This window comes from Leptonychotes weddellii, chromosome 9 (genome assembly GCF_054177405.1).
Source record: "Leptonychotes weddellii isolate Sample4059 chromosome 9, ASM5417740v2, whole genome shotgun sequence".
NCBI lineage: Eukaryota > Metazoa > Chordata > Mammalia > Carnivora > Phocidae > Leptonychotes > Leptonychotes weddellii.
The window spans coordinates 67,568,069-67,593,935 of NC_138377.1; the positions used below are offsets into that span (position 1 = coordinate 67,568,069).

Here is a 25,867-nt window from a genome sequence, read left to right on the forward strand (position 1 = left end):
AAATTAGCAGCGCTCCCAAGAACTCTCTCCTCCCATAAGGCCAGAGTCAAAAGGGGAAAAATGAAAGGGTTAAATAGCACATTCTACAAGAGAGGCAGATGTGACAGCCTTGAAAATTTAGTTACGCGTTACTTAAATTAATGCTGCAAATGTTCCTCTAATCAGCCTGAAACACATCCTGAAGTTCTCCCTCATGTGTTGCCATGGAGAGAGGCGATCGACAACTATATACACTCCATTTATTTGTTCATAATAAATGCTCGGAGCGATTCTGATTCATCTTGCCAGAGAGATGGGGAGTGAGAAGGAAAGGCAGCAACGGGGAGGAAGGGGAAGCCAAGGTGAGAGAGGAGGGATATATGAATTACAGAGACATGCAGACATTTGACAGACCCAGAAGGGGCTGGTAGATTGTCATAAATTGACACAACAGTGACAAGCGAAAAGGATGGGCATCATAAAAAGCGAGTGTTGAGGCAATTATGTAAAGGGTAGGTTGGTGGGACACAAGGAAGGAAGCTGCATCCATGCAAAAGCCTGTCTAGGACACCCCTGGAGCCATTCGTTCCTGTCGCCCAGTGAAGCTCTCGGGTGTAAAAGTGAGACCTCATCTGCATGGCTGGTCCAACCATTTGATCAAGCAGCCACATCCACAGGGGGGAATACCAAGGGGTGAGGAGTGATTCAGCATTTCACATCAATGACACAGCGGGGAAGGGCCACAGTACCTGAGAGAGTTTCATCTGCATGTTCGCAAACACATGGAGGAAGCCGACCACCGCGTCCCACAGCCTGCTGTGAGCCAGACTCTGTTGGTTCCCAATGCAAGGGCCCTATGGAGAAGAGGACATCCTTATTTCATGGAGACTTACTTCATCACGAGCTGCTCTGAATCTCGCCCTAGTCAGTGCACAGGACACCTGCTTCTATCAGCAGATAGCTCCTTGCAAAAGTCACGTATTTTGTGGCACACTATTTTCCCAGGGTATTACTTTTTGCCCCCCATCATAGGGACCTATGTCTAGGAAAAACCACCAGGAATTTCACAGTGCAGTGGTTTCTCAGAGATTTTCTTTTAGCTTCAGAATGCGTTCTTCAAATAAAATACTACAAAGAAGAATATTATTTAGAGTGAGATGCACTCCTGCCCACTCTTACCTCCACCTTGGCCTAAGAGGGGTTACGAGGAACTCCAGGCTTCCACAATTTGAAAAGCAGGCCCTACTGTTTTCAGGCAAAGCTATGCATAACATGCTATGGTCACATGGCTATCTACTCAAGTAAAAAAATGTGAATAATATTCCTAATGTTCAGGGGCGCCTGGGTGGCTTAGTCGGTTAAGCAACTGCCTTCAGCTCAGGTCATGATCCCAGGGTCCTGGGATCAAGTCTCGCATGGGGCTCCCTGCTCAGCGGGAAGCCTGCTTCTCCCTCTCCTTCTGCTTGCTGCTCTCCCTGCTTGTGCTCTCTCCCTCTCTCCCTCTGTCAAATGAATAAATAAAATCTTTAAAAAATATATTCCTAATGTTCAACTACCTTTAGGATTTTCTTATAACTAACCTAAACTTTAGGTACAATATCATTTGTACCTTTTTGGAAAGCCATAGAGGGATGACTTCATTACCAGTTTTCATTTCCCATCTTAATAACTTTTCCTATTTTTATACATTGAATCAACATTTAAAAAAATAAATCATCTGGAATTCTTCTACCTGGGAGATTTGTCTATTCATTCTTATATACGTAATCATTTATTTACATTAATAGGGACTCCACATATTCATTTTATGCTCTGGGTTATAATCCAATACTACTCTATTTTGTCACTCAAATTGTTCCAGTTTTGGTCCCTGGGAGCTCTTTTAGTTGGCCCGGGTCCCTTGGACATACGCCCATCACTCTCTCTTCCCTGCCACGTCCCCCCGCCCCTGGCATTTCCTTGCACTATAGTATTCTCTGGGTCATCTTATGTATTCCCTGCCCCAGCACTAGGACCAGCCCTTTCTCTAAGAAGCCTGGTTCCTCTCACTGGAAAATGGTATTAGAAACCCAGATCTGGGGGCGCCTGGGTGGCTCAGTTGGTTAAGCGACTGCCTTCGGCTCAGGTCATGATCCTGGAGTCCTGGGATCGAGTCCCGCGTCGGGCTCCCTGCTCGGCGGGGAGTCTGCTTCTCCCTCTGACCCTCCTCCCTCTCATGCTCTCTGTCTCTCATTCTCTCTCTCGCAAATAAATAAAAAATTAAAAAAAAAATTATTGAAACCCAGATCTGGGTGCCAGTTGTGCTTGCTGCTACTGTGATGTCATTACTTTAAGACCCTCTCAGCTGACACGGCAGCAGATATGTGTGTGTTATACTAACCCACGCGTACGCAACGCATCTAGAAACGTTTCCATATGTAAGTATCTGTATCAATACTAAGTCCAACTGTGAATTTAGCATACTGATGTATCCAACTCTAATGCCCTTCCACATGGGTCATCTAGCTTCTTCTTGCTTATCTATAACCATTCAACAGTGAAACCTGGCTTCTGCCATTTAGTAACTGCTCACTTCCATTATATGTGTAAAATGGTTGCAGAATTATTAACACGTATCCCTACGGGAAAAACTTCAGCAACTAAAGTGCTTATGTACAGTTCCTTTTGCCTTTGGTCTTACAGTCTGTATTCACTCCCAAAGTTTCTTAGGTCAGTACCTTATTCCCCACCCCTTCAGCGAAATCGTTTTATATATTTTTTATACCCTTAGATTCTTCTGTCACATTCTGCCTACATTTTTCATCCTTAACTTTTCCTTATATTTTGTTTCTACCCTTTAACTCATCTCCAAATCACTCTTCAATAATAAATTTCCAAAAAGAACACGGATACCATCTCAAGTTCTAGAAAAGGGCTGGCAGAATTCCCAGGGAAGAGGGCAGCATGAGAGGTATTGCCTGCTTTCATAAATCATGTAAGCTTGTTTAAAAATCACTGTTTGAGGGGCGCCTGGGTGGCTCAGTTGGTTAAGCATCTGCCTTTGGCTCAGGTCGTGAACCCGGGGGTCCTGGGATCCAGTCCCGCATCAGGCTCCCTACTCAGCGGGGAGCCTGCTTCTCCCTCTCCCTCTGCCCCAACCCCCTGCTTGTGTGCTCTCTCTCTCAAAATCTTTTAAAAAAATCACTGTTCGTGTACCTTTGATGTCTAACCCCTAGAAGCCTCTAGATTCTTTTTGGAACAAAACCAGTTGTTGTAAGAAACCCACATTCACTGAAAAGAAGCTTCTTTTTCACTTTTGGGTTAAGTGCTCCAAGGGAAATTCTGAAGATTAGGATGGCTTCCACAGAGAGCAAATCAAATTCTTGTCAGATCTGTTCAATGACCTTCCCAGGTATTTCAGGTTCTGTGACACTTCAGATCAGTCACCTGTTTCTATGGTTCTCTCTCCAAGTTCTTACAATCCTAGGATTGATCTCTCCCTTAAAATCTTCCTTTTCAAGTTGATAGTCTTAGTTTTGTGTTTCTTTTAATAAACAAATATGATCGGAGTGTGCCGGTTGACTCATTAGATGGTTTTTAAAAAATCTCATACTATACCCCAGAGGACTGTGATATGGCTACTGATTTCATAGCAAATTATGCCTGAATACATCCTCTATTCCTTTTCACAGTTGTTAGACCACTGTAGGCAATGACCAGAGACTGTTGTAAACAGGTAAAGAATGCTGTGAGATCTAAATATTCAACTGGAATTTCATTCTAGATTCTACTGCCATTGGACATAGTTTATGTGTTGCTAAAGTCACCTTTTCCATAGAGTTAATTTCTGACAAATTAGTAGGATCTCATAAGTTCTTAATTTTGAGACTCAAGATAACATCTTATCCCTTTATTCCTTCATTCTAGTAATTATTTCTCCACTCTACTCCCCATGCTTACTGAATATCTAGGATGTGCTGCATGTGCTAGAAATGAAGAATTTTAGATCAGATAAGAAATTTTCTGCCCACAAAAATTTTCAAACCAGGAGGGAAAGGAAAATATAACTAGATAAATGCAAATAGAGTGTGAAAATGCTATGAATAGGTCACAGTGAAGGACCATAAACTGTAGCTTCTCCTAGAGAGTAGTACTCTTGAAATACTCTTCTACACTTGGTTCCTATTTGTAGATACATACTGTCAGTGCTAGGGCTGGATGCACAGTCCATATAATCATCCTAATATTCCATAGGGGATATAGAATATGGGAATGTTAAAAATGTTCTGTTTTCAAGCATGCATTCTGCAGCACTTACCTGGATGTATTCTGTAAGAGAATTGAAAATCTGCTTCGTGACTGCCAGAGCTTTGGAAAAATTGTGCTGTCCAGATTCATCAATGATGTCCTTCCCTGAATAATACCAGTAGAAATCACTGATTGATTCCTAAGAACAAACAAGGAGAGTTTGGTATTTCTTAACCTTAAGTCAGTGAAGCTAAAACCCAAGGTTCAGGAAGAGTATAAGAGAATCCTGCATTGCTATGACCTCTTCATTATGACAGAAACCTAGGAAAAAGCCCAGAGATACCTAATCCCTAGCATCTCTGAAGTGCATATACTCTTCTAAGAAAGAGCAGATAGGAGAGAGGATGGTGTTCAGCTGGACATGGGTGACCACGATGTAGGACAACTTATTCACAATGAAAAATATACATTAAAGGTAAAAATGATTATCATCCAACCAATTGGCACAAGAGCAGCAACACAAGAGCTAACACTGTTAAGTGCCAGGTGTTGTTCTGACCCACTGCATATATGACATCTCTCCATCTTTACGACCACCCTCTGAGACAGGTGCTACCCATTCTACAGATGAGAACATCGGAACACAGGGCCGTTAAACAGATTGCTCCAGGTTACAACTGGTAAGTGGCAGAACCAGGAGGAAGACTTAGCAGAGAGAAGAGAGAATCTTTTTTTTTTTATGTTTGTGTAGATTTTCCTGATATTATTTGGATTTTCCTTCAAACAGTTAAACTGAGTGACCTCTACAGAACTAAGAACTTGTGGACTCATCCTATTCCCACCACCGTCTGCACTTCTTTTTCCTAGTGAAACTCTGTTTTCATTCATGTATTGCAGCTCTCGGGCTCTGTGGTGAGGTTTTCACTGGCAAAACTGAGGTAAATAGGCATTTTATACTAGATGATTGGATATTTAACCACTCCCCCATTTCAGTCTTCAAATACACATTTTTAGGCATTTGACTTCCCATAAGTGTGCGGACATAGACTATAACACCATTCTTATTGGGGCTTGACTGAACCCTGGACCTTCCCTGATCCCATGTAACTGTCTTTAGCTTCTGGAAATGTGTGTGAGCCATGCCACTGTCCAAGACCCACTGACCTGCAGACGCAGGAGGTAGTCCACGGTACTGATGATGATGTTTATGGTGGTGGTATTGCCCATCTGAGTCCGCAGGAAGTTCTGAAAGTCTAAAAACACCAGGGCTGGGTCAGAGCCTGCTCTCATCATGCCGAGGAAGCTGGGCAAGCCCTGTTGGCTAAACTCAGAAGAGACATACTGTGTGAAAAGCCTTACAAGAGCACCCTGTTTGGGTCCTGGTGGGTCCTGCAGGACAGAGTTCTGCCCTGAGCCCTCCCATCCTGGTGAGACCAGAAAGTGGACTTAATGAGCTCTGAGGGGCTTGATGGAAAGGGGCGGGTGTTTAGATGTACCATCTGAAGATTCTGGAAGCCACTCAGCCTGGGTGGCACTAAATAACATCAGCCCTGAAGTTCAAGTTGGTTTTCCATTGAGGTTTTTTTTTATTGAGGAATGGATTAACTGTTGTCCTTGAGTCAGCAGCTGGTTGTATGAAATGTGGCATCCTGAGCTGAATCATAATTTGGCACCTGAATGTTGTTTTCCTTTGACAAATCAATCTGTTCCACTTACCACTGTTATGTCCTTCACAAAGTAACTGCAGGAATCGAAAGAGATCTCGTGTAAACTCATCATTCTGGAGTACTTTTTCACCTTGAAAACAGAAAATTAGTGAGCATTTGTTTGGCTTCTCAGCCTAGAATACTTTCCAAAGCAAACGACTGCAAAAATGACAAAGGGCCTGCGTCAGAACAGTTTGGAAAGGGAACTTTAAATGAAGGGGGAAGACTATGGACTCTGAGAAACAAACTGAGGGTTCTAGAGGGGAGGGGGGTGGGGGGATGGGTTAGCCTGGTGATGGGTATTAAAGAAGGCACGTATTGAATGGAGCACTGGGTGTTATACGCAAACAATGAATAATGGAACACTACATCAAAAACTAATGATGTAATGTATGGTGATTAACATAACATAATAAAATTTAAAAAAAATGAATGAAGGGGTAAAAACCCGATTAACCTGGAACCGAGGCTACAGAACACAATGACCAACCAAGCTAAAACAGTGAGCCCTGGGATGCATTTGTAAGCAAACCAGCTAGGCTAATGGCAGTAATGGCTCAGGGTCCAGAACCCATGCTTTACAGATGGAAGACACTTCTTTAAGCATCAAAATGCTGAATTAAGCTTCACATGCAACACTACCAAGCCTAAAAATGTATCTGCACTGCAGCAATTAAATAAGGTCCCTTAGGACTCACACACATGGTAGACAACTGGGGCCAGAAACTCAAACTTACCACGCTCACGAACAATGACTGGTGATAAGAGAAAAACAGAAGAATGCAAAGTAAGAAAAATCATAAACACCATGATAAACTGTGTCTAGTTAAGGCTGGCTCTGTGAACACATCCAGCCTTTATCAAAGCTACTGATGGGAAGATTTTGCTGAAATTGAGCAAGTCCTTGCAGATTAAGAAGCACTGAGCAGGGGCTCTAACCAGAAATAGTTAATTATGGTAATCAGGAAGAAAACGGCCTTCACATTTATTAGTTACTTACGTGTTCCTTCCTCAGTAACCATCCCCAGGCCTTCAGCTTTATTCTGCCTTTCAAATGCATTCAAATCAAGGACACTTGTAAGAAACGAGAGAAAACAAGGTTCAGGGCTATGCACACTGGGAAACTGGATTTCTGATGTCAGTGTACCTATTGACTAAGAATCTTGTTCTTGTGTTATCATAAATGGTCTACACAGTACAGTGTGGTTGAAAGTCTAGCAGTTCCCTGGGTTTGCATCAAGAGTGTTGTCCAAGGATGCCTATAGCTCACAGGCATGCACGGCCAGGGGTCAGAAGAACTTAGAACGACTGTCCTTGTTTGTCCAGTCTGAGTCCTTTCTTATGCATGATGATTTAGAAAGGTTTCCCAAATAAAGAAGGAATAATCTATTTCTATGATTTCTCAAAAGAAAGTTTACTTTAAACTGCACTAATTAATGTTCACCTCCCACATTTATCTATTTTCTCCACGAATCACAAGGAATTGTGGTTTTAGTGCTCAGGATGAATACTGATGGAAAGGGCTACAGAGTTCAGAGTCCAAAGGGCCACACCCTTTTAGAATTCTTGTATTATTCAGAAGCCAAGAGTAGTTGAGATTAAGCCTTCTGGAGGCAATGCTGTCCCAGAACCTGTAACAAGCTAGCCTTTTTTTTTTTGTTCCCACTTTCTCTGAACTTCCCAATCACAGCTGCCACCAAATCCTACTTAGCCAGGAACCCCTAATACAACCACAGAACTTGATAAGGAGGACAATGTATAATCATATACATTGAGGCTCATTCTGTTTCTCTAACAGACTCTAGCTCTTTCCCCAATCTGAAAGGCTTTATAGACCATAACATGAGGTCTCACAAAAATATAGCTGTTAGGGCAGCTTATGGCTGAACCCATTAAGATTCTGTAAAACTTCGCCTTTCCTTTACCACTGGGCAAAGGAAATGACCATTGGATTGGAAAGATGTCAGGGAAAAAAACCAGCATTTCTTTTCCCCTTTTAGGGAGCCACATATCTTCTGCAATTTAGATGAATTGTAAAGAGAAAACAGTGAAAAGTCCTATTGCCATATTGTTGTTTTTTCCCAGATCCTGCTGTAGAAATGTTCTTCTCAATAACACAAAACCATCCTTCTATTTTAGCTTTGCTGTCAAGAGATGAGAGCAGGGAAGTAGGACCTTTGGACAAAGGTGCTTCAAAGGAGCAGTTCTGATTCAGGAGACTATCTGGGGGAACAGATGTTTCTGACCCTTACTCCATTCCAAAACACCCATTTCAAATGTTTTAATTTCTCTAATGTTTCAATATTTTACCAATATGTATTACTTTTATAATCAACAAAAATCATGAAAATATCTTAAAACTTGTTAGTACTCACTGGCCTCTAAAGGTATGTCACCTGTCCCTCTAAGCCATAACTACAAATGAGTTTAATAATATGAAGTATTACAGACTACTGAGAACACTTAAATATTTAATTGAGAATTTCATGTGCAATATGGAACTGAACTGTCTCGAGTTTTCCCATTCTGCGTCCACATGTACTACTTTATCTTCAGTGAGTCAGGCCTCGCAATATTACATTTCCTTTTCCTGAGAGAGGTAATAAATGAGTTGGCTGTTGGTGGGGAAAAAATGGAGCTCAGAGAAAGGGATTGTACTGCAGCTCAAATATGTTCCCTATCACCCCAGGGTACATACAATATTTACTCCATCAAACAAGGTTAGCAAAATTATGAAGTCCACCAAAGGAAAGTATGTCCATCCTGCAAATTTTTAAGTGGAAAACCTAATGCTCTATTTTTAAGAATATTAATTAGATGCAAATGAGCTAGATAATTATAACTGTGATTTCTTTCAGAACGAGTTACAGACTATTCAAAATACATATGAACCTTAGAGAATAAGCTGACACTTAGTAAGATTGCTGGCTTGTTTCCAAAATGAGTAGGCATGGTAACCTTATGACTTTTGGCTACATATTATTCATTTGTCAGGGGGTCAGCCATGAGGGGAGGCTTACACACATGATAATAAAAGTAGAAAGTTTAATGCTTTGTTTTTTAGGCTATGGCAAATTGTTCCTATATTAGGATGTACCTCTGTTGAAATGGATGTGTCAAAATATGTACCCACCAAATACTTATTCAGGCTCAAAGAACTGTTAAGGATGAAGATTAACAGAGGGCCTAATGGGTCTAACGAAAACATAGCCTTGAGTCATACTGAGGTATTCCTCCTCTTTTCCATTCTTTTCTGGTTTGACTTTTATGAGCATATATGTTAGGAGAAACACTCAGCTCTGAGGAAAACGACATAACAAAAAAAGGAGGTAAAGGTGATTAAAAAACCAAACCAGGTGTGTGTATCTGTGTCTGTCTCTCTAATGGAGATTACATTGCCCCTTCTGTATGGTATCTGAATGTAATCCTGAAGGCTGGAGGAACCATACCCATCTTCTTAGCTTTCTAAAGCAGGCGAGTCCTTCCTCAACAATTCCATGATAAGCTAGTTTATTTTGTGGTCCCATCCCTACCCAATTCCTCTTTCTTCTGAATAGAAAAGAAATGTTGTAGGTGGTTTTCCCATATTTACCTGCAAGACTGCATAAGACCAGAAAGGCTTTGAAAGAATCCAGCATCCTTTTTCTCCTTTAGGTAATCTAGCATTTTCTACAAGAGAGACATATTTTAAAAGGAAAAGCGATGTTAAATTATGCCACAAGTATTGACCCTCCCAATTGCAATGGTGAAATGTCATGTCCCAGTAACATGGAGTCATATTCAGGGTGTTGGTTTGTAAAGCTGGGTAAGCATAAGAACCACCTGTGGATTTAAACCTTCCGTGTGCCTGAGTCCCACCCACCCTCTTCCTATGGAACCAGAATCTCTTTGGGTGGACATTTTATTTTATTTAAGTAATTTTGGACATTTTATTTTATAAAGGTCCACTGGTATTTCTGCTAAGAGCAGTACAATAGATCATCGACATTCATAGATGTACTGTTTGAAGCCTCTCCCATTTAGGAACAAGCACCAGGACTGTGATCTAGTAAAATGTTTCTGAAGTATAATCTGAAAAACTCATGAGCTGAATTTGGTGCACTGGAGCAAGGGAGCTTAACCAGTAATAATGCTAATTTGAGAGCTCAGTATCTTTCACAATCAGACTTTGTTTCCTCTGTTTTCTGTTACTGGGAAGGAAGGAACTTTGTCTGACATCATAAAAATGTTTTGTTTTTTTTTTTTTAAAAAGGTCCTGCAAGAAAATCAACTGATGGGGTGGCGATAGAAGAGAACAGAAAGTGAAGGGTGTTTTAGAAAATGCTAGTTCTTTCGTGACAGATTTGTTTGGGATGAATTAAAGGCTGGGGCAAAATATATGTAATAGTGGTGGTTATAAATTTGGAGATTCTCATGGGCCCTGTGCTATAGCCCTCACAGATGCCAAGAGTCTTTGAAATGTCACTTTCCGTGCACACAGAGGCTTTCAGCCAGAGCCTGGAGTGCCCTGGAGACACCAGAATATTCCTGTCTCCTGCGGCTAGTTTCGGTTCAGACTGTTGAATGGATGCCATGTGCCAGGAGCTCCACACTATGTTTCTCTGTGTTATCTCACTGAATGCATGGTGGCATTCAATGTTTAGCTGCATTATTCACTGCTACACCCTCCATCCCAGAACAGAACCTGACCTTAGTGCATAGTCAGCAATCACAACACTGTGACTGAATGAATAAACAAACGAATGGACAGACAACAGGTGTTTGGGGCTATGAACTCCACTTCACCGATTGGGCTCCTTGCTCACAGTTAAGACAGCTAACATGTAAAATGATTAAAATACAAACCTAAGGCTTAGAAAACTTCCCTTAGAGCCTCTCCGTGCAAAAAATCATCTAATGATGAAAAAACTAAATGTTTTTCGCTTTGAACCCCGGGTAAACCCTCTTTGTCGAGTACGCATTTGTCTATAAACTCTCGGCTCTGGTTTTATCTGTGTTCCTGGCTACTGATATAATTAGCCACTAAGGACAAACACCAGCAAGGGTGATTCTGGGTGGCCCCCTCTGCAGCAGAGCCAACACCTCTCCCCCAGAGCGTGACAGCTGTCCAACGGGCATACCCTGAGAAGTCTGCATGACCCAGTAGGAGTCCCCCATACCTGTTGCACACCAGCGTTGCCCCCATTCAGAATGGCGATCCCCAGCTTCAGAGTCTCAACCACCATGAGGCTCATCTCACCTGCCATGGTGAAGATTTGATTGAATCACCAAGGAAACAGGGTAAATCACATCTACGGGGCTTTATCAGGACTTTTTAATAATGACTTCATGTCATAGCATGCTGTCTCTGTGGGAGCGACAGGGGCCTACCCACAAAATCATGGAATCACCTTTGCTGGCGCTTATCATCTGAAGGACCATCTCTGCGGCTCCACGCTCATGCAGCCGTGCTTGTTGGTAGAGGGTTTTCTGCTTTTCCATTTCTTTCTCCTGGAAAAAAAAAAATAAAGCAGGGAAAGATTTGTTTATCCTCAGGCCATTTGCCATGCTAAGGTAAACCAAGAGAATCTTTACTTGCACACATAATTTCGGATAAAGAAGACTTCTGAAGTTGATTTCCAGACACTACGTCAGCTTTCCAAAACTGTCCACCCACAATTCACTCATAGTTTGATGATGACTTTTCTACTTTTTGTACTGGTAGAAAACATAGCCCATTCCCCTGTAACACTCTCATTCTAGGAAGTGACCCCAGGTTAAAATGTGTTTGTTTTCAATGTTTTGTCATACGGGGAAGCCTGCTGAGGGGTCAACTGAAGCCTATCTGCCTGAATGTAGAAAATACCCATTTATCTAGAATGTTCAGATCACCGTTAACAGAGACTCTACTGGATATGGAATACTAGACTGCCAAGGCCTTCCAGAACTGTAATTGTATTAATTTACTTTTACTTTTACATACTTTGTCTATCAAGAGAGTACCAATGAATTAATACGTTTTTTTCTTTTTTATAAAGATTTTATTTATTTATTTGACAGAGAGAGACACAGCGAGAGCAGGAACACAAGCAGGGGGAATGGGAGAGGGAGAAGCAGGCTTCCTGCCGAGCAGGGAGCCCGATGTGGGACTCGATCCCAGGACCCTGGGACCATGACCTGAGCCGAAGGCAGACGCTTAACGACTGAGCCACCCAGGTGCCCGAATTAATACGGTTTTATCTTGGGATAGTCCATGTCCTGCACTGCCTCAAAATCAAAATTGTTATTAATGACATTTACAGAATAGTGGTGCAAAAACCATCCCAGTGTCTCCGTTGCTTTGTTTTCATTTTTGGATCTTTGAATTTGTCCTTCTCTGGCCTCTGTTACTACCATATTTGGGTAGGAGTGCAAAATTTCCCAGAAGACCCAACCTGTGAGAGGGGTTTGCTGATGGACTGGCTGCCTGCGACCTTTCATTAGGCTGGAAGACGGACAAGAGAATCATGGCTAATGGGTGTGCCTCATGCACACAGACTTGTATATTTACCACCGATACATGTGGTGGGTGAGGCACATGGTTCATGTCAGCATCTGCCTCTGAAGACCTGCCAGTTAGCTTTGGCTTTGGCATATGGCCCTGTCTTCAATCTTCGTAAAAACTTACTTCAAATGTTTTCTCCTTGTCTTCCTCCTCTTCTTCGTCCTCCCCACTCTGACAACTCTGGATTCCATGGAGCAGGCAAAGGAGGAGACAAAGAAAGGTGAGTCTAACAAATGAGACTGTTCTCCCGAGCAAGGGCAGGGGATGGGATGTAATTCACAGGCCCCTAAGGACTTCAGCACTTGGTAAAACCAAGAACATTTTGACCACTGCAGGGCAACAGTCTACTCAAAATGTCTTCTTTGCAGTTACCAAGGGGTTCAGAAATGAGAAATGGGAACACTGAGTTCACGCAGTCAATAGGGACCTATCTGGTTTAACCACAGACCTGAACTCTTCTACCTAGTAAAGTTCTGGTGTACATGAAGCCGGGAGTGCAGGGAGCTGTCCCTTTCTACACAAGAGCCAGGGGCTCGGCAAGAAGACTGGAGATACCCAGGATGTGAATCCTACGGTGCCCCTTCCCATTGTGACCCTGTGGTGCAGCAAGTAAAGGAACAGGTGCTCCCGTCCCCCCACATATCTCTCTTTCTGCTGGACGTGAAGGTTCCCCATTTGAGAAGGAGGAGTTCCCTTACCACTCAGCATTCCAGAGGCCACTGTCCCTCTACGTGACATAGGAATAAGGTCACTCACCTCTGCCAGAGCACTAGGATCTCGTTCCAGTTTCTAAAGCCTATTTCCAAAGGTACTGAACTTCCTTCACCTACAGGTATGTTTGAATTTTTGGGTGTGTTCTCAACGTTGACTGGAAATGTAAGGATAGTCTGTAAGCCTGAACTCCACGTAGCTGGCCTGGAGCCGCCAGGTGAACAAGCCAGTGGCACCCACCGTCTCAGCAAAGCTTCAGGGTTTCCTTACGAGGACGGTGGGATGGTTTGCCAATGTCACCCCTGTGGTACATGAACTGTGCAGTGCCTGCAGCCCAGGTCATGACCGAGTCCTACACCCCGCTGTTCAAAATGACAGTTTCCGTGTGTCTGCAGAGGTAAAAGGGAAGACAGCCTGAGACAATGGGCAGAAACGCAGGTGTACCTTAGCCATCATGCTGGAATAGGACGTGTACAAGGAGTCATCTTCCAATTTGCTGGAAAGAATGGAGGAAATATTTAGCAGGCTACTTTTTGGACCCAGCAGAAAAGACTAAGAGCCACAGAGATCTTAAGTTATAAGTACTAGTGAATTAATTTGAAAACTCCTTCCCCCACCCGGATTCCTAGAAACCACTGCGAAAATCTGAATTAGCATTGGCTGATGGAATTCAAGGAGGAAGGCTACTGTTGCAGGCTAATCTTCAGCCTCCACGTCTGACATTACGATGAGAGGGCTGTGGCATATATAGTTTGCCTAGATGTTTCTTGGCCAACGTGAGGAGGGCTGCTTATATCTGGCATCCCCTTTCTGGGCACTGCCATCTGTGAGACAAAGCTGTGGGGCTGGCAGAACCGTGCCTGGGAGAAACAGGGAGCTCTTGCGGGGCTGACCTCCTCTCCATGAGAGCATTGCGGCTAAAATGGAGAATGATCTGATGAAGTGGGTCTGGTTGCTTTTCTGTCTCCTCTTCCTCCTCCTCTTCCACCTTGGGGGATTTCTACACAAACCAATGCAGACAGGTTTTAGGCAAGGATTTCAGCACACGCCACACAAATGCACATGAACAAAGAGAAGGTAAAGCGCAAAGCACAGAGTGCATCCGATAAAAGCACAAAGAGAACCACTATGTCATACGTTTATTTCAGGACAAGAAGCCCCAAGGATGCAAGGTTTGGGACATAAATATGTATTTTTTTTTAGCCAATCAAAGAAACATCGCAATTTTAGGTTCAAACGAGATGAAAGGAAAAGCAAAAGCCTGACCACAGGGGAGGAGCTGCAGACCCCCCCCCCCCCGCCACCTCCCCATCAGCAAAACTCTCATGCAAGCCCTGGGCACCCGAGTTCAGGAGGGAAGTTCTGGAGAGTCCCCTGAGAGGCTGGATCTCTCAGCCAACACCTGAAATTTCTCTTGGAGAGCTGGGCTGGAAATATGGGTGGGACAAGGGTTATAAAGCACTGGGGCCATTTGGGGTCTGATACTATCCTAGACTCAACCCAGCTAACCATTTCTTTCCTAACTCCACTGCTGATTCTAAAAATCTTTTTGTTCCTGAGAGATGCCATGCTGGAGCTGCAAGCCTTGCAGTTTCTCCTCTTACTAAGTCTTTTCTCAATCTCCTTTTACAGAGAAGGAAACAGCGTCTGATGCAGGAGGTATAAGTGAGTTTCAGGTAGTGGCAGAGCCTGCAGGTGTACGATATTCAGTACATTGGTGAGAACTACACAGGCTGTGTGAACAATTCAGAAGTGGAGGGCCAAAGTGATGCTCGTTGTCAACTTCACACTAACCACGGAACTGGGAACACCAAGGAACTGTCATTTTCACTGATGGGACTATAGGAAGAGGACAAAGGGCATGAAGACAAATGGGAGGAAGAAGGGAGAGAAAGGATTAAAAGCAAAAAAGAGGGAAAAAAATAAAAGTAAAAAAGAAAGGAGAAGGAAAAGAAAGAGAGAGAGATAAGGAAAGAGAAAGAAACAGGAGAGAGACCGAGTATGAGACATACAGAGCAAGATTAACAGAAAGAGTAAGGGATAAGAGAAAAAATAAATGGGAAAAATAAGGAGAAGGACTTAAAAAAAAAAAAAAAGAAGAACCATGGGCTGGCCAAAGGAGAGGAGGGTTTATTTTCTGTCTGTACCATGATGAGGCTCTGTGGTGCTTCTGCAATAAGCGTTTTCCCCTTGCATGTTGTTTTAAGTTGTTTTAGAGCATGAAGTCTGTTAGAGACAGGGCATAACAAATTTTCTGAAGGGCCAGATACAGAAACGTGAGATGCAGGAAGGGGATTCAGATGTGCCTTCCCTAAAGCAGAGCTGCTGACCAGAAATGCAGAGCCTTGGGTGGGGGAGGTGGCCGCCTGCAACCGATGGTGCTCAAAACTTAACTTAGCATGAACTTTCCATCGCATGGCTGTGCATCCGAAGAAATATTAGTTGTTAATAATGATGATGAGGATGATAACAGTACTAGCACCTCCAAGTGAAATTCATCCTCTGGCTCTTACGGCCATTAGCAGGGCCTCCTCTGATAATTTATACAGTTAGTTCTTTCCAAATTGATACGCCTGATTCTTTGTGAATGTTGAACTGTTAGAACACACACACACACACACAAATACAAAAGTGAGATTCATTCACACCCATATCTGCTTCCAGCTGAGTCAGTACTTACAGCCAAATCCTGTACTAGTTTCTCTTCAAAGGAATACTCCTCTGTTTCTATCCAAAATCTCTGATAGCCATGGAGGAAGAGGTTAATGGAGCGGTGCCTGAGCGGAAGGGTTGAGAGTGAGGTCAAGAGGGATCTGTGGGACACCTTGTTTTAGTCTGGGTGGTTAACGGTTAGTAAGCAGGACAGACTTTTGTACAATTCTTGTCCTCTGATTGGTCAGGGTAGCCAGCGGTACACCAGAAGCATTTGTTTCGAACAAACCAGAACCCTCTAACATGCCAGTTTGCGGATGTCTAGAACACCTTCTGAATGAACTAACGACGGCTACTGGGAGACCAGGTGGTAACTGTAATCCTACCCTGGTCACAAGGGGTCTTTATCACATTTCTCCTCCAACGAGAAAGAATTCATTGGGCCAAGAAACAGTCCTGAAGGATTTGCTTAATATGGCAATGTGGTTATCGCTTTTGGCCGATAATCTGCCCAGGTGATCCCATCTAAGTCATGCTGGCGGTGAGTGGTTTAGTCTCAGATCTACTGAAAGCAGCAATGCGTGAGTCCTTTAGAGGGTCTCCAAGGAACACCACCAAGGCGCTCCAGCTTTTACTTAGGAAGGCAAGACTCAGGCGTGCTGCGCTGACAGCATAACTTCTGTGTGCCTCATGGATTTCGGCAGTGGCCCTGGTACCTGGGAACACCGACTAACTCTCAAGAGCCACTCACTCTCTATAAGCCAGGACTCACCAATGCTATTCGCACCGAATAGCAGTTAGCTGATTACCAAATGTGAGGACAGTGGTGAGGAGGGAAGGAGAGAAAAGTAAGATGCAGGTCAGCACCTGAGTCATCCAGACCTGGCCTGGTTTCCGGTAGAACATAACCCTTGCCATCTTTCTTCAAATTCTGACCAATCAGAGTTCTTCCAAAAAATTGTACAAATTTGGGTTTTTATGGGAATGTTAAATCACGGTCAAAGAGGAGTGTGCAGAAAATGAGCAGATCTCTCCACAGGTTACATTACCATTAAAATGGGTATAAGCCTGTCATACTGAGTTTTTTCATTAACCTTTTCCAGCCAAACCCGTTGAAAGGTGGTCAGGAAGAAATTGTTAATTTTGTGTCTGGAGAAAAGCACACAGGTTGTCTTTTAAAAACTAACATCAGAGAAACAGTTTGCACATAATAAAATAAATCCCTTTAGCCCTTTAATATGGAGGACTCCATGCAGTTTAGATCATGATGAGGTGGAGAAGGGAGTGATCTTCACCCTCAGCTTCTTAGTTTTTATTATAAAATCTACCTATGCTCCTCCATGCTAGGGAGAAATCCAGGCATGGGTTAGGGGTGAGACTGGCCACATTTCATCAAAGACATAGTGAGTCCCTCGATTTACTGTTGCCCATCCAGGGACAGAATTGCTGAAGGAGCAACCAATATATGAGAGGATGGTACTAACATTTTCAGTAGATTTAGAAAATAATGCTTGTTTCGAGAGATGTAATTTTTGCCTTGCTGGCCCTGGAGACATGCTTAGGGCTAAGCCCTTCTGGAAGTCCAATTAGCACATTAGGCCTGAATCTCTGCCAGAGAGGAAAGTGAATGCCTTTTGATGTTTCACCACTTCTAGGAAACAGACAAAAATCCCGTGCATTTTTGCTTTCTCTACTAGGCTATGAATTTCACTTTGTGGCTGGGACATCAGTGGCCTTCATAGCCATGACTATTTGAATTTTTCCGCTTTTTATTCATGAGTTCTACTTGATTTTGTGGCACCTCATCCTCTTCCAAAGACACTAGTCTGTTCTCTCAAGAGACCTACAGGAGCAGGTGAGTGTCATGATTCTTCACTATCTGCAGAGACCCTAATGGGAAAGCTCAGTTGGCCAGCTGGCTCAGGACAGGGTGAAAGGGCACTGTGGACAAATGATGGCCAGGAAGCACAACCTGATGAAAGCAACTGTCAAGCATAGGAAGAGAATTTTATCTCGTATTCCAAGGAAACATTTATTTACATGGGATTCAGAAAATACTTTTCTGAGTTAGTTTATTTTTCCTGACCAGGTGAGGATGGTTCATATTGATCTGCAAATTGATGAAGCAGAGGCTTTTATTCAATTTGCAGCTTTGTTTACTGATCACAGGCTTGACCTTGTGGACTCTGCAATCATTCTGAGGATGGGAGTGTTGCTACATCACCAATGACAATGAGTCAAGTCTCAGTGGTCAATGTTTGCCCAATCTGCATGGATACTCTGCTCTATGTTGATACACCACATTCCAGGAGAGCCTTTGCATATTTCTGACTGCAGAGTATAGATTAACCACACAGATAAGGCAAAGTGCCCATGACTGGCCTCTTGGGACATCTTTAGTCAGTGCCCTTCCTTCATCTTGAAGGTAAATATACTGTCCTCAAGGATTCTCGAGTTACATTTCTGTACCTGCTGAGGAAACACAGTAATTGGGGGGCCATCCAAGTACCTCAGCATAGAAATACTATTTGATCTGTTGATTGAATTTGGGGTAAAGCATTTTAGAAAGAGTTCTTTTTCCAGGGTTCCTTTACATCCTCACAAAGAACCCCATCTTAGGAAAACTAAGCTTCCATATGCTCACTGGGCTGACTTTAAGGTATGAAATGGTGAGCTAAGGCAGGCATGGGGCCCTAGGGAAACACACCTGTTTTCAGCTTTTCTGCTTACCTGGATTCCCTTAGTAGGCCATTATACTATATGCAGATTGTAATGGTGCCATGGATGGAGGACTCCAATTTCTACCCCTTGGATCATGAGTGTCCGTGCCAGAAGACAGCACAATTGTGGAAGGATACCTTAATTCCCATCACTGGCTCCCATGTCAGAAGAATGGCTCCCACGCCAGAAGAAAAGGACAGAATACTTGCCTGGGCAGGTTGTAGAGAGGGGCCATCCTGAAACAGGCTACCACTGCCCGTTTCCGCTGCTTTGACAACAGTTTGTGCCAGACCGCCTTCTTGGACCTCAAAGGCTGTTCCACCTGAGAAGAAATCACACGGGTAGGTGCGCACTAGGCTAACTGCATGGCAGGAGGTAGTCGCCTACAGCCCAGACTTCTCAATCCTGAAGAATCTTGATTTCTCAACTATAGTCAGCAGAAGGTACCCAGCAGCAAATGACTGGGTTTGTGGAGGTCTGACTGAGGTTGTCTTCCTTCTCCCAACTGCTTTTGGACGTTTATTACCTAAGAGCAGTTTTACAACTGGGTAGGGGATTTGAATGGGTCATTTGGGATCTAATGGAAAAAATTTGTAAAAAAGCTCGGAAGGGAAAGAATTGAGGAGTCTACTACCATGAGGCACCAAGATGACATCTGGGGGTGAGCTGGGATGATTCTTGTTCCTTGTTTTGGGTCTTATGAGAACACTCCTAAGAGCAGAGTGTGGAGAGGAGCTTTACATTTTCCAGGGTGGTCTTGCTTCCTTAGTCCTCAGGGCAGATGCTCCTTACCTGCTCCAGGTGGAAGACAGCTGCTGAAATTCTCTGAACACGCTCTACAGTCTTTTCTGGATTGAAAGGTTCTTCACTCTTTAAAACATCTTTGTAGAGGTTCAGCTGCCACTTTACTGCTGGGTCATCAGACTGAAAATTAAAGCACACACCAGGTGAGCAATCTTGTACTGAAAAAGTCTTTACTCCTCACATGGTTCCAGAGGAATCAAGACTCTTGTATTATTGCTTCTTTCTCATTTTCTCTATTATCTTCATTGAAACATTGTAGATCTATATAGGAACTGCTCATCTAGCTTGCATCTCTTAACTCTTGTCATATTTCCATCCCTTTCTCTCTGTACTGCATTCTGATTTCCTGAAAGCAATCTTCCAATTCCTAAATTCTCTTTTCAGCTGTGCCTAGCCTGTTTTTTTCAACCTATAAATTGGATTTTTAATGTTACTGAATACTTTTAATTTTTGTAATTGCTATATGGCTTTTTTTCAATCCATATCCACTCTCCTTTAAAAAAAAAAAATGTCCAGGGGCTGGCTCAGTTGCTGAAGCATGCACCTCTTGATCTTGGCATTGTGAGTTTGAGCCCCATGTTGAATATACAGATTACCTAAAAAAATAAAAAATAATAATGTCCAAGCCTTGCTTTATAGATATTACTGCTATGTTTAGCTCTTTAAGTATTTCAACCACACTTATTTTTAAATTGCTTTCTGCAGTTCCTTAGGCTTGAATTCTTCCCTTTGTTGCATTTTCTGACTCTCTAATGGTAGTGGATTTTCTTTCATGCCTTTTTTTTCCCCCTTTGACTTCAGGAGGAGTTTTATTTATTGGCATCTCAGACCATGTTCTAAGAGGTGGAGAGTCTCCAAGTAGTTTTATGGTTGTCTCTGCAGGAGATTTATAGGTTTTACTGGTTTAAGGTTAATTTTATGTAAGTTTCTTGCTCCCCATCTGTGCACAGCATGGGTAATTAGGTCCCACACTCTTCTTCCTTTAAGGTTATTAAAAACCCCAGCCTCTAGGTTACAAATCTGGTTCAGAAAGTTCTATGAGTTTTCCCAATCGCATCAACGTGTCCTCATTCCTGTGATTTAGAGTGTCTTCTTTATTCTGGCACTTGGGATTTCTTTTTACTGCCTTTTTTTTTTTTGGTAGTATATTTTCCCCACTATCCCCTATGTTCAGGATGGAAAGAAGTGGCTGTTTGTGTCAGCTTAATCCTCCATCTTAGGGCATAGTATATCTGAGGAAAGATTCAGATTCACAGGCCTGGGGAAAAAATCTCAAACAGACTTTAAAATCAAAGTTTGTTTGTTTGTTTGTTTTGGTTTATACCAACTCTAATAGAGTTATTTTGTTTCCAAATCTCTAGATCAGGATGTGCTAAAACTCTCCCAGGTGTCCATTTCACTGTTTAACAAGGCTCACAGTAAATTTGAGACCTAATCTAACCCCCTGCTATGGCTGGATGTTCACACACTGGTAGGTGGGAAGACATGCTTCATTAAATGCCTCTTTGCATCTTCTTTGTAACAGCAAAGGAAAGAACAAAAATTAAGGGCAAAAACTCTTCCCCACAGCCCCAAACAAAAGTGAAAATTAAAGGCAGAGAGCTAGCCCTACCAATTAAACACCAGTACTCAGAGGCTGTTTTTAGAACACATTAAAGAGAGCATTAGCAAACTAAATGGAAGGATGGCACCCTACAGCCAAAGGGAAGCCTGCGTGAGTTCTGTCTTCCTGCTACATCACCTTCTCCTGCAGGTGCAGGTTATTCCGCAGATGTTCCTTCACCTCTTCATCTGTGTCCCTCTGTGGAAAGAGATATTAAATTTTATTTCTCGAGGTCACTGTGGAAATGTAAAGTAGGGCGCAGGGAGGGATGGACAAGCAAATGGGCAGTTTTGCTGGGATCTTTATTATAAGAACAAAAGAAGAAAAATGACAGACTTGTCCAAAGGGCTCTCAAACCAGCTTTAAAGATGGGGCTGTGTTGCGGGTGTGCACCTTGGTTTCTGTTCACTGGCCCCCCCCGCCCCGCCCCCCGAGCCCCAGGGGAGGAAGACGAACCCTTAAGACGCTGAGCAGCCACCACCACCTGTATTACGTTCTGTGTTACGTTCTCAGCCAGAGCAGACGCGTGACTTACATAGCTGTATCGAGATTTGGCCAGGGAGATTAGCTCCTGATCGCCTGGCGTGCACATATTCAAACCAATGGGCAGCATTTTCTTGAGGGCAGCCACGATGAGAGAGGTCTGGATGGAATACAGGTCTCCCCTCCGCTTTGTCTTCTTCCGTTCCTGGTCCTGTCCTCCAGACTAGGAGATGAGGTTGAAATAAACAGAGGGGCTCAATGATTCTGAAAGGAACGGCCTCCCCTTGGAGGCAGCTTGCCTCCTCGTGGCCCTGTCCGTACAGGTGGTCCTTCCTACACTTCAGGGCACAGTGAAAGGAGCGTGTTGAAGGCATCCGGGTGGCCATCAAAGACCCGCCCGGCTCCCGAGCCCTCTCCTTGTGCGCATGCTCACAGAACCACGTAAGCGGACACATACCACGGACGCCTACAGGCTTGGCTCCCTTGTGCGTGGGCCAAGTGAACAAACCAGCTGGCGTTTTTCAAAAGGAATGATTCGATACCAGATAAAATGGTCTTAGCAAAGCATGGAGAAGCCTGATGCTGGGGTGTCCGTAAATACGTGGAAGAGCGTCTCCCGTAGAACTGCTCTGCGGTCAGGGCTGAAGCTCGTGTTTTGGAGCACCGCGTCCCACTCAGACCTCCGCCTCGAGGCAGTGCAGATTCTCACGGGAAAAGGGAAGTCCCAGAGTAGGGCTGCTTTGGGATCTGGCTGGGGAACGCTCGGAGGAACACCGAGGAAAACAGAACTCCCCAAGTCTGCGAGAGGCCGCCCTTCTTCTGTTTATACCGCCTCACCCCTCATGGGGAGAGACTACCCAGCAAGGGCCACCCCGTGGAGCAGTAGGTTTCTGAGGAGTTCAAGGCACTGCGCTGAGCCACCCAACCGAGAGCCCTCAGTGGCCGCCACACACGGCCGTGTGGGTAGGCTCCAGGAGACAGCCCTGCTGTGACCGGATTCTTGTGAGGTCAGCCTCTGAAAGAGCACGCTGCCCACCTGGTACCTCACTTGCAGGGCTGTGCCTCCGGGGAGGGGGGGGGTGTGCTGGAGAGCCGGAAGCAGAGGATGAAGTCGGGGACTGTGAGGGAAGGAGAAATGGCGCTCACTGAAGCTTTGCTCCATGAGGTGGCCCTGGAATGTCTGCAGGAGGAGGGGGCAGTGCTGCGGTCGATGCTGACATACAGACCTAGGGCTCTGGGAGCAGGGGGGAGGCCAGACGCCTCTCCTGGAACGAGCACGTAAGACCTGGGACCCTGAGCTGGAGCAGCATTCATCTTAAGGAGGCACTGGTTTTCTGAGAGAAGAGGAGGGTAAGAATCCACACTGCCTTGGGACTGATCTCTCTAAGTTACCTTTAAAGTGTGAAAGAGGTTCGTTCGTAATTATTAATGGACACTCTTAAAATGGCTGTGATTTCTGTACCTTCAGGAGGTTACATCACAGCAACCACAGTGAAGCTCCTTGCCAGCAAAACCCAGGCTGGCCAGTCACCGCCAGACAGTTGTGCTGGTTGCAGGGCACCTTGTGCCCGGGGCTCCGAAACAGCAGGTCAGGCCCAGTACAGCAGGCGGAGGGGCCGGGGAGAAATATGAGCAGGGGGTAAGAAATGAAGCTAACAGAAGGCAGCTTCTTGTGTTCTAGAATGCAGCGGAAAGTGAAAGCTGGTTCACACAAACACCTCGAAGAGCTCTCTCATTCACTGAGCGCTTGCTAGGTTCTTTACGTGTTCTACCATCAGGCATAGAATTCTAAAGGTTGTGCCTAAGGCAAAACTCAGTTACAGTCTCCATTACCCCTGAAAATCATCCATAAAGGACAGAACTCGATTTTGTGTACATAAACTATGAGGTGTTCTGTACATAGAAATGTAAAAGGTGAATAGTAACATGCCGCCGAATATAATCAAGTCAATATGCAAAATGTAACTATGTAGATTTGATGCACTTCAAATAATTTCTTGCTCATTCTATTTTATTGGGCCAATCTCAAGTTGCTCTTATTACAAATGCTGCACATATAATGTGACTCCAATGTGCCTCCTACTTAAATAAAACATTTCTAATCCTCCCAATAACCCTGATACACAAACAACACAGTTATAGAAGTGAGAACATGATGCTCAGGGAAGGTAAGTGATTTTTCCAAGTTCACACAGCAGGTAAACATCTGAGTCAACATCCAGACCCAAGCCTACCTGGACATGGTTTCATTTCCCTTTTCTAACTCCGAGCTGCAAGTGACCTGGTTCCTGACCATCTCCCTTTCTCTGGCACATGTCTTAGGGCAGGGAGTTTGTGATAATGGCAGCAGATGCACATTAATGAATAGAGAGAAATATTTCCATGTTATATTCTATATGGGTTACTGGAAATAAACCCAGGGTGTATTTCACCATACGCACATTTTGTGCAAAAACACATGGTTATCTGATTTCAAATCCTGAAGGTTAGTCCTTGGAAAACTCTTTGAACTGTGGGAGCCTTGCACAAGAGGCAGAGATGTACGGTGTGAAAGGACTGGGGCCACTGACGGCACATAGGATTCTGAGCCTGCATGGCACAGCAGAGGAGTGAGCCTTTTGGGCTCTCATGCCCTGTCGGCGCCCCTATCTCTGTCAGTGTGCTGGCTGCAGAGTGGGTGGCTGGGGAAGGGAGCAGAGATAGCAAGGAGACCTCGGTTAGGGCGAGGCTTGGCTGGCTTCCCCGGCTTCCCCATTCCAAGGGTGGGTAGGCCTACATTCACTCTTTGATGGGCAGGTGTCTTCCCTGGAGCAGGCCTGGGGGACCTCCAGGTGGGAAGATCCATTCTGTACCACCCCCATGGTGATCACAGTGCAGCGGGTGGCCAGAGCCTGGCATCTCTAACACTAGGACAGAAAAGACACATCATGCATTTGACCTGTACCTTTACTTGCATGGCCTGTGTGGGAAGACAAAAGAAAAGAAACAAGGAGAAGAGTCAGTCAGTAAAAGCAGGGGTCCAAGGCATAAGGTAGCACATGTTAGTCATAGCTTCTTAGCCCCCATTTCTCAGCCAACACAACAGAAACTCAACAGTTCTGGAAGCCAGTTGAGCGTGGCATGAAGAGTGAGTGGGAGGTTATGATGGAAGTTAATTTGGTCAAAAGGACTTACACCCAAACCAAGCAATCCACCCCCAAGGCAAGGTCGTCTTGAAGACTAGCCTCCCCAGCGTGTGCTGCTCAGACCCAGGTGGGCTTTGGGTCTGGCCACGCACACAAACCCTTCAGATCTAGAGCCTTTCCCCTCCAACCTCCCACCTTTCACCTGGGTGGGCTGTAGATAATCTGTCATGTAACCAAAGACCCCAATTTTCTTTCTTCCTTCCGCCCACCACATTATCACCTCCAGCAGATCTGTGGTTGTGAGAAGAGAAGGAAGAACTGAGCTAAGGGGCAATGTGTGTGCTTCCACAAAAAAGAGGTTTGCTAAAAAGAAGTGCTCTAGAAATATCCAGGGTAATTCAGGATTGCCCCACAGCCCAAAGGATGGAGCATCTCCCTTCCTGTGCTGTGACCTTCAAATATATCTTTGGTCACAGCCTCTTTCACGATAGAGGTTCTATATATTTTTTTCTTCACATATTGCTAAGATTGGTTAACTCAGTGTATTTCCCTAATGCTAGTTATGCTGGAAGTGCTTTTCTTCTCCCCTGAAATTTTTTATTTTCCAGAGAGAAATTTATGAATTCCTAGACCTCCCCTACACATATCACCAGTAGTTTATGATCAAACAGATGATTTTATGTGTGAATGTAAGGACAAAACATAGACCCTTAAGGGAAAGGAAATTTGAGAAGGACACATGGTGGGTGGTGTGTTGCACTGAGACAGCACAGGGAGAGGCTTCTAAAAACAGGCAAGCCTGCACCACATGGAGTACTTACCCCTACTAACAGGGTAAGTGAAGTAAAGACAAGTCAACCCAACATTAGATATTAGGGGGAAAGATGAATTTCCAGAAGTCAATCTGAGAATGAGAAAGCAACAGAGAGAGAGAGAAAACAAAGAAGGGAAGGATGGGGGAAGCAAGAGTAGAGAAGAGTAAGAGGGAGAGAAGAGGTGGCCAAGAGGGAGATAAGAGACACGGAGAGAGACAGAGAGGGGGAAAGGTAGAGAGGAGGGGAGGGGAGAGCATGGGAGCTGCCCCATTGCTACAGGAATACAAAGTGAAACAGGTGGGCGGTGGAGGGGACGAGAGAGAGGAGAGCAAGCAATAGAGATAGGTGTAAGAAGCAAACTCCCACATGTAAGTCTGAATACCCTGGAAAATCTCAAAGATAGCCTCTAAACTCTTCCCTGTCCTTTTTCAATACACTGAAATCACACTCATGGGATGGAGAGGCTTTCAACAACGAGGCACTCTAATACTTCCTGCCTTACAACTCTGTTTTTACTC

The 25,867-nt window shown here is 44.2% G+C and overlaps 1 protein-coding gene across 1 annotated transcript in view; it reads right to left on the reverse strand.

The window, feature by feature from the left end:
* The window catches only part of RYR3 (ryanodine receptor 3), a 483,582-nt gene that overhangs the window by 27,506 nt on the left and 430,209 nt on the right, over positions 1-25,867 (reverse strand). The window contains exons 69-85 of the mRNA XM_081831839.1: positions 21,462-21,632; positions 21,065-21,124; positions 19,312-19,443; positions 18,729-18,841; positions 15,827-15,923; positions 14,040-14,146; positions 13,591-13,642; positions 12,559-12,615; positions 11,303-11,402; positions 11,072-11,151; positions 9,505-9,581; positions 6,913-6,986; positions 6,650-6,667; positions 5,923-6,003; positions 5,371-5,459; positions 4,277-4,405; positions 729-833 (exon numbers count right to left, since the gene is read on the reverse strand). Of these exons, the coding sequence (XP_081687965.1) occupies positions 729-833; positions 4,277-4,405; positions 5,371-5,459; positions 5,923-6,003; positions 6,650-6,667; positions 6,913-6,986; positions 9,505-9,581; positions 11,072-11,151; positions 11,303-11,402; positions 12,559-12,615; positions 13,591-13,642; positions 14,040-14,146; positions 15,827-15,923; positions 18,729-18,841; positions 19,312-19,443; positions 21,065-21,124; positions 21,462-21,632 (1,542 nt within the window). The remainder of the gene's footprint in view (positions 1-728; positions 834-4,276; positions 4,406-5,370; positions 5,460-5,922; positions 6,004-6,649; positions 6,668-6,912; positions 6,987-9,504; positions 9,582-11,071; positions 11,152-11,302; positions 11,403-12,558; positions 12,616-13,590; positions 13,643-14,039; positions 14,147-15,826; positions 15,924-18,728; positions 18,842-19,311; positions 19,444-21,064; positions 21,125-21,461; positions 21,633-25,867) is intronic.